At 35.4% G+C, this 15,314-nt stretch overlaps 3 protein-coding genes and 1 pseudogene across 3 annotated transcripts; 1 reads left to right on the plus strand and 3 right to left on the minus strand.

The window, feature by feature from the left end:
- Positions 1 to 166: 166 nt before the first annotated feature.
- Positions 167 to 5,772, plus strand: LOC103848200 (aspartate aminotransferase, cytoplasmic isozyme 2). The gene is made up of 12 exons (XM_009125156.2): positions 167 to 323; positions 457 to 528; positions 638 to 699; positions 3,152 to 3,235; positions 3,375 to 3,474; positions 3,684 to 3,804; positions 3,889 to 4,052; positions 4,282 to 4,419; positions 4,525 to 4,646; positions 4,765 to 4,859; positions 4,948 to 5,068; positions 5,575 to 5,772. Exons 1-12 carry the CDS (start codon positions 270 to 272, stop codon positions 5,657 to 5,659), a joined length of 1,218 nt encoding a protein of 405 aa, XP_009123404.1. The 5' UTR covers positions 167 to 269; the 3' UTR covers positions 5,660 to 5,772.
- Positions 5,773 to 6,020: 248 nt separating this feature from the next.
- Positions 6,021 to 7,963, minus strand: LOC103848242 (annotated as a pseudogene).
- LOC103848199 (cytosolic sulfotransferase 1-like) lies at positions 6,790 to 12,247 on the minus strand. Its single transcript, XM_033287685.1, has one exon. The coding sequence runs from the start codon at positions 11,559 to 11,561 to the stop codon at positions 10,578 to 10,580; it is 984 nt and encodes a 327-aa protein (XP_033143576.1). The 5' UTR covers positions 11,562 to 12,247; the 3' UTR covers positions 6,790 to 10,577.
- A 415-nt stretch (positions 12,248 to 12,662) lies between these two features.
- LOC103848241 (cytosolic sulfotransferase 4-like) lies at positions 12,663 to 15,007 on the minus strand. Its single transcript, XM_033287519.1, is given in 4 exon segments — positions 12,663 to 13,884; positions 13,929 to 13,954; positions 13,956 to 14,739; positions 15,000 to 15,007. Coding segments are annotated over 4 exon segments (984 nt in total). The 3' UTR covers positions 12,663 to 13,718.
- Between the last annotated feature and the right edge of the window lie 307 nt (positions 15,008 to 15,314).

A 15,314-nucleotide genomic window follows, 5' to 3' on the forward strand; every position in this document is an offset into this window, starting at 1 on the left:
AAACTAATCATATATGTATATTTATATATAGGGGCTACAAGAAAATGTATATTTATATATGGATATCAGGACAAAATAATCAGCACTTATAAAGGAACATTTTATATAGTAAATGATTTAAAATTTTAATTTAAATTGGATTTTAGCCATTATAAAAAGTACAGTTTTATAGAAAATTGGATTCTCTTGGTTGGTGAGCCTGATCATGCTTAAATAATTGATTTCTATTTTTCTTCCCAATTCACTGTCGATTGATTAATCAATTTGTGATGAGTTCCATCTTGTCAAACGTCCTTCCTGCTCCGGAAGATCATGTTCTCAGTGTACATATATTTCAGTTTAAGGATCTACATCCATCTTACTTTTTTGTTATTGGATCCATTCTGCCATTTTATGAAAGAGTAGATCATTTATTATTGAACGCTTTTAATCTTTATTTGTATGGTCACAAAACAGGTTATTTTTGCCTGTAGAGATGATCCTTGTCCAGTTAAGTTGAATTTGAGTGCCGGTGCCTATCGAACCGAGGTAACTTTGGTTCCTTTTCTGTCTAAGTTTTATGGATCTTCACAGTCTCTAGGATAGAGTTATTTTATAAGTCCTCACTGGGTAATTATATTTATTTTACTGTCAAAAGGAGGGAAAGCCTCTTGTTCTTGAGGTGGTGAGAAAAGCAGAGCAACAGTTAGCGAACGACCTGTAAGTTAGATACTCATTAGTAATATAGAAAGACTTCGATTGTTTCAGGAAAAACAAATTGACGTTCTTAAAATATTTAATTTTACATTTTTTCATAAAGTACTAGGGTCGCCCCGCCCTACGGGCGGGATATACTATACTTCTACGTAGATATTGTAAACCTTTATCAATGTTGCTATTATGAAAATAGTTTTCTAACCCTCAGATGTAGTGTGCCTTAATGTCCCTTGCTAAATATTTTAAAATTAAATCGTAGTATTTGTGGAACGATGTTAAAAAAGATAGTGAAAAAATTTTAATTGAAATTCATGTAAATTTGTTAGTTTGGCACTGCCTTATTGATCTTTTTTATTTTTTTATTATGTTTTTTTTTAAGTTTTATTGACATGACTCGAACAATTTGTTTGTTCTTTAATTTCTTCTACCCCAATCTTTTTTGTTAACTATCTCCATGTTTCTTGTGTTTCTGATTCATCAGATGATTAATTAGGCTTACGACATGCTCTATTTTTACAAACTTTTAGAAGTTCCACACTTCGTATGTATATAATTTAAAATAATATTTTTCGATAACAACACAATATATATATATATATATAAATCTTAAAAATAAAACATATTTTAAAAATAAGATAATTTATTATATATATTGTGTTGTTATCGAGAAATAATATTTTAAAAATTAAAATGTAAAAAACTTTGATTAAAATTAATTGAGTAAAAACATTTGAATCAGGATATTTTATAAAATATTTTTAACATATGAGTGTTTAAAATTTTATACAATAATAAAAATCTAAATTGACGACTAAAAAAAAAATCTAAATTAATTGAATTTTTCCATATATTATCATACAGGCTTTTGAATTAATAAATTATAAATTAATAAGCATTCGTAAAAAAATTATATTAAAAAATTATGCTCGCATGTGTAGGCAAAATACCTATTATAATTTGTTTGTTAGTAGCATATGACACATCTGTGTGATTTTATTTTATTTAAACCCAATTCTATACTTTTTTATTTAATCAAATTCAAATGTAATCTAAATAAGTAGTTAATTACAAACACAATTCGATAGGAAACAAATTTCTGGGAATAAAATTGTTGATTAGCATTAATTGGGTATATTGTAAGTCTACGTTAGGCATAAAAAAGGAGAATTCAAAATCAAAAATGCTGAACTCAGCAAATTACAAATTAAAATTTTGGTTTAGCACGTGAAGTCTACTAACTCACGTTACGGTCTCATTAATTAAATTAGATTTCCTAGTTAAATACTAATAAACTGAAAACCCTAATTTCATTTTTCTTCTCCTCTGACGGCGTTTTATCTATTCTTTCTTATCTCATTTTATCAGAGGTAGTTCCCCCTCTCTAGTATCTTGCGATGCCAAAGACACCAAGCAAGTCTTCTTGTGCTTAAAGGTCTCTCTCTGTTTGATTCGTTTTTGGGTCCTGAATTGATCTGAGTTTCACGCTTGGGTTTAGTTAATTTAATTCCTATCGTTGTCTCTCAGATCTGTCTAGGAACCATCTGATGATTTTATGTCTTTAATTTAACGTTTTACCCTCCCACTGACTTCTTGTCTAGGAGTAGTTTTAACGGAGATATGTGGTTTCATGATGACGTTCCGCATCATGCCGATTGGTGTAAATTTCTCGCTCTCTGTTTTTGGTGAAGCCCACAGAACCTCTCTTTCTCTTTCTGTATGAATCTTTTGGTGGGCTCCTCGTCGGTGATACACGGGGTGGTCTCTCCTCGGTGGTTCAGACAGAGCGGCAAGGCAGTGTCGGCTAGGTCTCCTCTGTTCTTCATCTTTGCTTCACAGACCAGTCGTCGGTGCTCCTCAAATTAAAAGTGTAAATCATCATGTCGCCTCTTCTACTCCTATGCTCTTCAATCTTGCTGCTTTTTTTTTGAGCAACAGTCGTCGTCTATTCATTAAACTAATTTGGACGTTTGTTTCATCTGTTATAAGTGTCATTGCCCAACTCTAAAAAGACTACCGTTGGTGCTTAAGGCCCAGAATAGCCCACTTACACAAATATTTCCGTTTTAAATTTCGTCGAGCAACTTATTACATTACTGAAACGCATCTTTTTTTGTTGAAGGACATGTGTCGCTCTCAGGATGCACGAATTGATGACGTGGCATCACAGGAGAGAGGCAAACATATTTATATATATATAGATTTTTGTGTTTTTTTCTGTACAATTAACTTTTCAGTTAAAATTTTATGACTGTGGGTTCATTTGTGAACACATTTGTAAACCAACAATCAAAGCCTATAAAGTTAGAATTTCCCCTATAACTTTCAGATAGTAACTTTTGTTAAAGAAGTTACTATCTGAAAGTTATAACTTTCAGATAGTAACTGATTAGCTCATTTTCAAAAAAAAAGAAAAATTTATGATTTTGTTTTTGTTTTGGTTTGTTTTTGCCTCAAGGTCTTGTGACAAGGGTTATCTCCCAATTGATGGACTTGCTGATTTTAACAAATTGAGCGCCAAGCTGATCTTAGGTGATGATAGGTAATATATTAGATACTATTATTTCCCCCCAAGTGATTAAATGTTTAATCTGAGGTTTGATTGGCTTTTTTCAACTTCTCTAAATCCTTTAGGTTATTTTCATTTTACTATAAAGATTGTTTTCGTGTTTTTTGGGCAGTCATGCAGTGGAAGAGAATAGAGTTGTTACTATCCAGTGTTTGTCTGGTACTGGTTCTTTGAGAGTCGGAGCTGAGTTTCTAGCAAAACACCACCAACAAGTAAATGTTCCTTACTAGTTTATTTAGTTTTGTTAATGGCCATAAGAACTTGGTAAATAAACATTTCAGAAGGAAATATAAAACGAACAATTAACAAAATTTACAACAATTTTTATTCTTGAAAGAATTTCTATGTAAATTGTAACATATTTTATCAGAAATTCTTGTAATATTTTCGTCAACATAATTGCGTTTATCATTGTTTTCAGCGAGTCGTTTTCGTTCCAAATCCAACTTGGGGGAACCATCCCTTTATTTTCACATTGGCGGGTTTATGTGTAGAATATTTCCGTTACTATGATCCGCAAACCCGAGGACTCGACTTCGAAGGTTGGTTTTGTTGACGTCCATACTGATTAGGTTTAGTGTTCTTATCAATCATAATTTTAAGTAAATAATTTGTTTTAAAAATAGGCATGCTCGAGGATATTGGTGCTGCACCGTCTGGAGCTATAGTGGTATTGCAATCTTGTGCGCATAACCCCACAGGAATTGATCCAACACTGGAACAATGGGAAAAGATTCGACAAATTGTGAGGTCTAAAGGCTTATTACCCTTCTTTGATAATGCATATCAGGTAAGATGTACAACTACCTTTGCTTTGTTGCGTGTTATACAAACAAATGAAACACTGTTGTAATGTATAACTTTTGTTAAGTATTATCACGATTGCCAGTTCATAAAAACGAACACATGTTCACAGATATGACATATTCATACAAAATATTTGGGTTTATCCGGTAATATTAGAGATTAGTTTCAACAATGAAAAGCAACATGCCTCTTTTTTAATCTTAATTTTTCAGGGTTTTGCTAGTGGGAACCTTGATTCAGATGCACAGTCGGTGCGTATGTTTGTTGCTGATGGAGGTGAATGTTTTATAGCCCAAAGTTTTGCCAAAAACATGGGTCTTTATGGTGAACGTATTGGTGCTCTTACCATTGTAAGCAAAAAAACTTCTCACTTCCACATGCAAACTTAGATCTTGTCTATATAATTAAATTATTTCAGAAACTGTAAATATAATCTTTGTGGGTCTAATGTGAAGGTATGCACCTCACAAGATGTGGCGAGGAAAGTTCACAGTCAAGTGTTACTTGTTGTTAGACCTATGTATCTTAGCCCACCAATGCATGGAGCATCCATTGTTACCACAATTCTTAAAAACAGGTAGTTTATACCTATATATATGCAGGACTAATGAGAATTCTTCTTGTCCTGTGAAATGCTTATTAAATAATGATTTTTAATTATGTTCAAAATTTCGTGTGTGCATACACATTGGCAGTGATATGTACAAGGACTGGACTATCGAGCTGAAAGGCATGGCTGACCGCATCATAAGCATGCGCCAACAGTTATATGAAGCTATACAAGCTAGAGGTTTGGTTTAATGATTTTTGTTTTCCTCATAATTTTCGTTAATTTAAATCATTCATAAGTTCTAATTTGTACCATTTTATTTCTGCAGGTACACCCGGTGATTGGAGTCATATTATCAAACAGATTGGGATGTTTTCTTTTACAGGACTGAATGAGAAGCAAGTTCGCTGGATGGCCAAAGAATATCACATTTATATGACGTATGATGGGTAAGTGATATAATTCTTCTCTTCAAATGTTTATATCACAGATAATTATTAGTTCAAGAGAAAAAAAATTAAGTAAATTCACATTTATAAAGTATTTCACATTTTTTTATTAGATATCATCATAGTTTTCCAAGTACAGACGCAAGCTACAATTTATTTTTGAAGAACTATAAACTTGTTATAAACATAACACACTTAACAGCAAAAGAAAACAAACAATTGAGACCATATTATACTTATTACATACACAAGTGTCATTTATTTTTCTTAACTACATGAATTAAGATAGTTGTTTAGAAAAATAGAATAAGTTAATATTATTAACATTCAACTTACTCCTCTGCAACTTAGTAGACAAGAGTTTTGTTCATTTGTTTGTAACTTCCAATGAATGTAATCTTATTTTCCATTCACTGACATTATTAAGTGCCCGAAAAATGAGTATTATGTTAAATTTATCTGTCTATTTAAAGCTTATCATTTATAATGAGGATTGTGTATTGCAGGAGGATAAGCATTGCAAGTCTAAGTTCAAAGACAGTGCCTCAACTCGCTGATGCTATACATGCTGCAGTTACCCGCCTTGCCTAGTCTAGTGATTCTGTTCTTTGTTGTTTCATAAATAAATTGGTTAAAAACAGAGTTCCTGGTTAATATTTCATAAGCGAAAACAAAGACGCATACTATATTTTATTTTATTTTCCCGGGTGGACTGCTAAACCAAAAAAATCGGATTGTGACCTTTAGACAAAGAACGTATACCACTGACTCGTTACCCAAACATACCAGAGACCGGACCAAGCAAGCAACCAAGTTCCAATGGGTTAGGAATAAACTCCAGCTTCTTCAGGATAAGATATTAGACTGAACCTCAAAAACGTAATGTCTTGAATCTAAGATACGTTACCACTGTATCATTATTCAAACATAGCACAAACATGGCAGAGCATGCAACCAAGTTCTAATAAATATATCCAATCGACCCATAGAACTATAAATCTGACCAAAACAATCACTCAAAATAAAACTTCCCAAAAGAAGTCTGACTAAGAACCAAATTTAAAGTAAAACAATAATCATACCAAACCAAGTCTGAGATCTTCTTGGAGAGTTCATCACAAATACTTTAAATACAAAGACAACGTTCCACCAATACACGAAATGTAACATCAGAATTTAAATAATTTGATTTACCTCACAGATACTTTAAAGGGAAGAGAATTTCTCTACCACTCCTCTTCTTTCCTCGATGAATTAGTTTTAAGATGCCTTCTTTCATTGCTTGATAATTCTACCAAAGATAAAATGTTCAAAAGCATGTCGAAAAAGCTTTTCTCCAATCTCCCATCATGCAACATAGTAGTGACAAAACCAGAGGTTGCTAATCAGTTCCTTGATGAATTCAGCTGATGCAGCTTTGTCACCACCTTCAAGATGTGCCCTGATTAGCACATTATACGTAAGATCATCTGGGAGAGGCCCGTCTTGTTTCATTTTTCTGAAAAAGGCATATGCTTCATGCTTTAACCTATTATTACACAAGCCTGAGATCATTGTATTGTAGGTTACAACGTCAGGCTTCACTCCTTTGAGGCTGAGGCTACAAAACAAATCATGTGTGTCTTCAATCACACCAGCCTTGCACATGCCGTGAATGATGATATTATAGGTATAAATATCAAGATCCGTTCCACTCTTTTGCATATTCTCGGAGATCACCAATGCTTTCTCTAGCTTCCTGTTGTTACAAAGCCCATCCAACAAAATGTTGTATGTCCAAATATTGGGAGCTAAACCACTAGAAACCATTTGTTTGAAAATTTCTTGAGTGATATCACAATCTCCAACTTGACAGAAACCTTGGATAAGGGTGTTGTAAGTGATGGTGTTGCCAACCAATCCTCTTTGAGATATCTCGCGAAAAGAGTGCCATTCCACTTTCTACTCTCTTAGACTTACAAAATCCATTTATGAGAGTAGTATAAGTCACTACATTTGGGTAACAATCCTTGCTAGCCATCAAATCAAACATCTGCTTGGCCTCCTCCACTGAAAGTAAAAACATTCGGCCTAACTCCTTTCTTCTCCATTTCACTGAATAGGTCGAGTGCATCATCCACATGTTTGTATCTGCAAAGACCATCAATTACAGTGTTATAGATCACAAGATTCACCTCTATTTTCGCCTTGTCCATCTTCTTGAGCAGAAGTAAAGCCAAATCAATCTCACCTCTCTTACATAATCCATTTACTACAGCACCGTACGTAACCAGGTTCGGTTGACATCCTTTGGCAACCAGTCGATCGACTAAAGCCACAGCTTCAGAAGCTTTGTTGTTGAGATTTAGAGTTGTAAATGTGACTGTGTTGGGTTGATATCATATTTCCACCATTTGATCAAGCAAAGCTACAGCCTCAGAGGTCATAGCCAAGTTTCATCATCTTGCCAAGCATAGCTAAAGCCAGAGGGAGCTGGGAGGGGCGGCCGAAACAGTTAATCAAAATAATTTATGTGTAGATATTATGCTTAATCCTTAGCATCTCCATCTTCTCTCCCAAAGAGATGACGACATCGCATCTTCGCGATTGCATTCAACAGTTTACTGAACTCGATGATGGAAGGGAAAGGACGAGACATTACCATCTCACTGAACAAGGCAATCGCATCTTGCGGTTTTTCCAGTTTTGGCGGGAAAATGCGTTTTTCCGATTTTGGCGGTAAAATTGTGTTTTCCAGTTTTGGCGGGAAAATGTGTTTTTTGGTTTTGGCGGGAAAATTGTGTTTTTCGGTTTTGGCGGGAAATTTGTGTTTTTCGGTTTTGGCGAGAAAATTCATTTTTTCGGTTTTGTTGGGAAATTTTCTTTTTTCCAGTTTTGTCGAGAAACTACTTTTTGCGGTTTTGGCCAGAAAAATGCTTTTTGGAGTTTTGGCGGTAAAATGCGTTTTTGGGTTTAGGCGGAAAAATGCGTTTTTTTTGTTTTCACAGGAAAATGCGTTTTTTTCGGTTTTGGTCAAAAAGTGCGGTTTTACTGGTTTAGCCGAAAAATGTGTCTTTAGGAAAATGTGTGTGTTTATGTGTTTTTTGCGGAAAAACGTATCTTGCGGTTTGGCGGGAAAGTGTGTTTTTCAGTTTTTGCGAGAAAATACATGTTTTGGTTATAGCGGAAAAATGTATTTGCAAAAAAATAGAGTTTACGGTTTGAAAATAATTTTTTGATTTTAAAAGGTTATTTTTGTCATTTATCATTTTGGACTGAACTAGATGCATCTGCATCCAGATGCACCATCAAGACTCACCTTCATTTGAGTGAGAATTTGAGATGAGTTTTTAAAAATTCAGCTGGATGATCCATCTGGATGTAGCATTATAATGCACAAAAGAACATCAATTTGCATCTTCACCCAAATGGATCACCTGGGTGAGCAAACGAACAGGGCCTACAAAAACAGAGTAACTAAAGAAAGACGATTGGATTGTGGAACTTCAAGAATAGAAAACAAACCGCTACATCAATTTGTGTACCAGTTGGGATATGAGCAGACGGATGTACTTCCAACCGCTACATCTAAGTTCTTTGCTACACCAAATCAAAGAAATGAGGTTCACTGGGAGATTTCCTACAATTCTCTGATTCACTATGTGTTCTTCATTACCTGAGTTGATTGTAAAGAGAAGCTTTGAATCAATTAGAGTAGCCGTTTCTGGTTCTGCAAAACATGCGGTCGGATATTTATTTCGAGTTAGAGATAGGGAGAAGAAAATCACATTAACGTCAAAGTTCTTGTGTAAACAGGGATTTAATTTCACTCACTCAATGCCTGATCTCAAGTTACTGGTGGCAGTTTTTGCTCAGCTTGGGGAAGCGGTAATACGTATGATGCAGTTTTTCACTAAAGAAAATTTCCACGTGGAGACATAAAAGACTAGGATCATGCACGAATCTTTGTGATTTTACTCTCTTCATTGGCGAGGAATTTTATTGAATGTTGCTCTCTCGGAGTCAGATTACACACATAAATCCGGTGGAATGGACTCTTTCTACACCTTGGTTGTTCAAGTTTAAGCAGCAACCATGTGTACAAGAGGAAATGAACAACGTGACATTTAATTTTCTCTTGGCGTATTGCGCTATTGGAAATGAGGGGCATGTTTTTTTTTTTTTTGCCAAGAAAAAGGTGGTTTCACCTCTTTGCCAGGAATCCAAACATTGTAAATAGTCATTTCCACCGTAAATTGAACTCGGGGGGGGGGGGGGTAGTTACAACCGTAACCCCTTTACCACTAGGCCAACTCAACGTTGGTAATGAGGGTCTGTTTTTCTTTATGGGATTGCTGGAAGGACAAAACATTGCAGCAAGATTGTCAAGACTTGCATATTGATTTGATGACCTTACAATGGTTATTCAAAATGAAACTGATGCAGAAAATACTTTCAGATCAAAGCACTGCTAAGTACAGCATGTTAGAGAAGACGAATAGGGCAGCCTGGGTGAAAGTTGATAATTTGGTAGGCCTGGGGAAGTACAGAACCAGAACAGGAAAGACAAGGGAGAAGATAGTCGTTAGTTTCTTGCCACAAGGGGCACTGAATCAGTACGTACACCTGCAGCAACGTGAGCGCCTGATTCTGAGTATAATCATTTGGATACAAGATCCTGGGAAGCGGAAGTTGTGCAAGGATGGTGGTTTAAGTTCAAACAGAGCACAAGGTTTAGAGCAGCTAAAAATGGAAAGTGTATTGCGAGCTCCAGATAGAACAAGCTCAGGCACACACTTGTTGTGGTGATTCTTCCCGGAGATGCACTACAAAGTCAAGTGCATGAACAAGGAATTATCACAGACGGAGACATTTTACTGCCTTTTAATAAAGAAAATCTGCAACACATTCAAGGACACCAAAGGCTGAAACAGAGAAAGTATTACAAAACTTGAATGTTTAAATACAAACAGAGAGGATCTGGCCAGACACATCTTGAGTTTGTTGTGGAAGTGTGCAATGCAGTGATGATGCGGCCCAAAGTACACAAATCCAGCAGAGTTGCTTGCAAACTTTCCTCTGTCGGAGAAGTTACAATTAATTCATTTTACAGAACCTTGAGGGCAAGCTTCTTTAGCAAGGGGGGTATGAGGTTGATGAGGGTGAGCTGGCTAATATGAATAAATAGTAAGCTGACATGGCACTTCTTGAAGGTAATGATTGGCTGTTAAGAGTGAAAGAGTCAAAAACAAGATTCATACAAAACGGGAGTAGTCTTCTTCATTGGAACTTGGCTTGGAATTGGTTTGTTTCTTTCGATCAGAGAATTGATTTCTTTGTGATTGCGCTGAAACTAGGGACTTCCCGACTTGAGATTGTTCTTTGTCTCTTTAAATAAAGAAACTCACGGTTAAGCTTTATAATTTGTCTTAAAAAAGAATTGGCATTGACGTTAACAAGTTATTAAGGAAGATAACAACGGGAGGTACTCTTATTATGCTGCATCAAAGAAAACAAGAACCATAACACACTAAAAATTCAAACCAGAACCTTGCAACTTTTCTTGGATAATCATGTCTATCTTGTTCTCCATTTCAGGCGTAAGATAATTCTTCGAGTCACCGACTTCCCCTTTACGGAAAAAATTCTTGTGATCCACATTGTTTACTTTCCCGGTTTTGTTCACCTCCAAACTGCTCAGATTACGCAGAGAGCAAAGGTCCAAGATCTCCTCAACAGATCCACTCTCTTCTTCTTGCTTAGTAAAAGGAGAACCCAAGAAGTCGGCAAGTCTCTTGATCTGTTCATGAGGCTCTGATTTCATTTCCTCATACCTCATGAAAAGGACGTGCTTGGGGTCTTCGAAGCTTCCTCTCCAGTAGCTCAAGAGATGGTCCCAAAATGGTCCATAAAAGATTGTTCCGTTGCATAATGATTTGAACATAGACTCGAGTATGCTTCTGGTTGGTTCTATTTTAAGAATAGCACAGGCAAAAAGCCAAGTCGAGATCAACGTGTCCTTCAAGTTCCTACACACGTAGACAATCTTGCAAGGAGTCTGCTTGAGGGTTTCGTGCATTGCGTGCAGTGGCATGTGAGTCGAGAACAGCCTCGGAGTTGCTGAGAACTTGTCTAGGTTAGGACTTGAGCTTTCGTGAAAAACATCGATCTCCAAGAATGGTACAATGCCATGAGGATTATCATGTAGTAGAGGATGATCATTAGAAGAAGAATGGTTCTTTGATCTCTCCAAAAGGGCGACAATGAGGGCCTTGAGCCAAGTAGTGCCTGATTTTGGGTAAGAAGCAATGATTATATCGGTGTCCTGCGGTTGAAAACCACTCTGGAAATTGAGAACGCCTTGGAGGGTGTTGTAATAATACCAACATCCTTGATATTTACAAAGCTTCTGCCCTTGGGAATCTGTGTGTGTAGGAAGCGAAGAGATCAACTTCTTCGTTTCTTCGCTTATCTTGTCGTCTCTTACGTTGGGTGGAAGCTCCTTCGGATCCATTTGTTTTGTTGGTTCTTACCTTCTTGTTACAAAAGATGTGTTTAAGATTCAAACGAAGTTATAATTGATCCAAGACAAAAAAACAAATATATATTGCTGGTAATAAAGACGAAACCTAATTTCATTTGCTGGTATTCTGTTAGTAAAAATATTTAACATGTATAACATAATTAGCTTTTGGGTTAGTTGGTGTATAATATCTGAAATGATTCGAATCAATTGATTCCCTGCAAGTATTCATTACAGCTAATAATAATTTGAGTTCCCAATAAATCCCACATGATACATGAGTTTTAAATAATCTTTGATTCTAAAATCTCGGTAGCTTGTCTCTAGGTACAATAACAGTTTAATTATAATCATATAATTTATTATCGTAGCCGGCTGGTGTGATGCGTATTGGGGTGCATGCCTTATCTCTCGTTGCTCCTCGGCCAGATAGATAAATCCAGTTTGGATGTTCTCCTATCACTTGGAAGACTAAGAAACAAGATTTTTTTTTTTTTTGCTAAACAAGAAACAAGATGATGTATCCCTTTCATCTACTGAAGTTGATTTCTGTGCAAAGAAAGCTATCACCAAAGAATTTATTTGGGTAAAATAACTTCTTCTCAAGCTCGGCATTGAGCACAATGTACCAATGATGATTTGCTGTGGTAACAAGTCGCCGTTATATATAAGTGAGAATCCGATTCTACGTGAAAGAACTAAGCACATGGAAACCATTTGTTAGTTCGTTTGGGATGAGATCGGCAAAGGAATAATTCAAACATCTTATGTGTCTACTCATGATCAATTTGCGGTTATTTTCACAAAAGCTTCGGAATGCTAGGAATTCAAATACATTTCTTCTTAAGTTAGGCATTAGTGATATTTATACTCCAATTTGAGGGGAGTATTGAAGTATGATTCTTATATTATTTAGGATTCATATGGATAAGTTTGAATTATTTTAGATAGATTTTATTTTTCTTTTTTTTTCTCTTTTTTTTTTACTTTAGGTCTTCCTTTTCTTGCAATACTTTTCTTGGTATAAATACCAAGCATGATCATCAATAAAACTTAAGAAGTTTTGATCCCAAACTTAGATTTGTCATAAAAAAAAATTTAACGTCTGATTAATTATGCTATTACAACGATGAGAAATATTGCATAGACGATTTTACAGCCGACAATTCTACCATCATATGAGAATGCATGTCTGACTGCATCGCTCCGAATCGTCCTATGAGATCCATGTTCGATGATACGCCCTTGCACCATGCTGAACACCTCTTTTTTAACCCTTTTTCTCCATGATCTGCATAATTTGCGTTTTCTGGGGTTTGAACCGTAGACTTCTTGGCGTGGAAGCATTAATGAACTCTTAGTCAAACCACTGGACTAAGAGCATCTCCAATGTAAAACACCATTTTTTCCTCTAAAATGGAGTAAAAGTGAAAATGGAGTAAAATTGCTCCAATCCTACTCCAATTCCCACTCTATAATGGAGTGATGAACAAACAAAAAATAGATTACTCCATTTATGGAGTAAACTTCATTATGGAGTGAGATATAGGGTTGGGTTGGAGCATTCTTTACTCCATAATCACTTTTACTCCATTTTAGAGAAAAAAATGGAGTAGGGATGGAGATGCCCTAAGATGACTTTCAGTCATTAATTCCTTTTAAGATAAATATTTAATTTGAAAAAAAGATAAATATTTAATAAACTGAATATTATATATTTTTGAAGAAAAATATTTAAATATGTGGGTTAGTTGGTGTATAATAGTAAAAATGATTCGAATCAATTGATTTCCTTTAAGTATCCATTACAGCTAGAGTTCCCACATGATTTATGAGTTATATAATCTTTACTTTATATTTAGGTTAGGTATACAATAACAGTTTCCAAAAAAAAAAAGAAATATGAAGTAGTATTCAAATTTTAAAAATATTAAAGGGAGATTTAAAAAATAACCAATTATAGAAGACATAACAATAAGCATGAATGAGAGACTGACTAAAAGCAACAGAAAATTGTGTTTCACTCGATAAAAAGTAATTTTTCTTAGAAGGGAATTGGCATTGAAGTTAACAAAAATTATTAAGGAACATTAAACGGGAGCTACTCTCTTATTATTCTGCATCAAAGGAAACACAAACGATACAACTCTAGAATTTCAAACCAGAACCTTGCAATTTTTCTTGGATGATCATGTCTATCTTTTTCTCCATTTCAGGCGTAAGATAATTCTTCGAGTCACCGACTTCCCCTTTACGGAAATAATCCTTGTGATTCAAGTTGTTTCTTTTTCCCGTTTTGTTAATCTCCAAACTGCTCAGATTACGTAGGGAGCAAAGGTCCAAGATCTTGTCCACAACTCCACTATCTTCTTCTTACTTAGTAAAAGGAAAACCCAAGAAGTCGGCAAGTCTCTTGATCTGTTCATGAGGCTCTGCTTTCATTTCCTCGTACCTCATGAAAAGGACATGTTTGGGGTCTTCCAAGCTTCTTCTCTAATAGCCCAAGAGATGTTCCCAAAAAGGTCCATAAAAGATAGTTCCGTTGCAGAATCTTTCTAACATAGACACGAGAAGGCTTTTGGTTGGTTCTATTTTATGAACAGCACAGCCAAAAAACAACCACGAGATCAATGTGTCCTTCACGTCCCTGCACACGTACACAATCTTGCAAGAACAGTGCTTGAGAGTTTCGTGCATCGCATGCAGTGGCATGTGTGTCGAGAGCAGCCTCGGAGATGCCGAGAACTTGGCTAAGTTAGAACTTGAGCACTGGTAGGTCTCCAAGAATGGTACAATGCCATGAGGATTATCATATAGTAGAGGATGATCATCATAAGAAGAATGGCTCTTTGATCTCTCAAGGAGGGCGACAGTGAGGGCCTTGAGCCAAGTAGTACCTGATTTTGGGTAAGAAGCAAGGATAATATCCGTGTCTTGCGGTTGAAAACCTCTCTGGAAATTGAGAACACCTTGGAGGGTGTTGTAATAATACCAACATCCTTGATATTGACAGATCTTGTGCCCTTGGGAATCTGTGTGTGAAGGAAGCGAAGAGATTAACTTCTTGGTTTCTTCGCTTTTCTTGTCGTCTCTTATGTTGCTCGGCAGCTCTTTCGGATCATTTCTTATGTTGGTTCTTGACTTAGTGTTACGAAAAGATGTGTTTAAGCTTCAAACGAAATCATAATATATATGTACATATAAGCGAAGATGCCACGGAAAACAAATATTGCTAGCCAGTAATAAAAGACGAAACATAATCTAACTTGCTCGTAATAACGACAAACACATTTTATTACTTCCTGTTAGAAAGATATTTAACAAATAGAATATCATATCCTTTGAAAAATATATATTGAAATATGGATGGGTTAGTGGGTGTATATATAATACTGGTTAAAATTATTCGAATCCATTGATTCCTTTTACGTATCCATTACAGCTAATAACAATTTGAGTTCCCAATAAATCCCACATGATACATGAGTTTTAAATAATCTATGATTTTAAAATACTAAAATACTAAAATCTCAGTACTTTGTCTTTAGTTAGGTAGGTGTACAATATCAGTTTTATAATCACACAATTTATAATGAGGGAGTTACTAAAAACAATTGAAAGTTAGACTTTGAATGCTAATATATATTTCATCTTCAATCAAATGTATGTTGGGATTGTGAAATCCCTTGTCTAATTCTATATTATCCGATTAATATGATATTATTCATTTTGGGTCTAATTGGC

Source organism: Brassica rapa, chromosome A03, assembly GCF_000309985.2.
Source record: "Brassica rapa cultivar Chiifu-401-42 chromosome A03, CAAS_Brap_v3.01, whole genome shotgun sequence".
In the NCBI taxonomy this organism is placed as follows: Eukaryota; Viridiplantae; Streptophyta; class Magnoliopsida; order Brassicales; family Brassicaceae; genus Brassica; species Brassica rapa.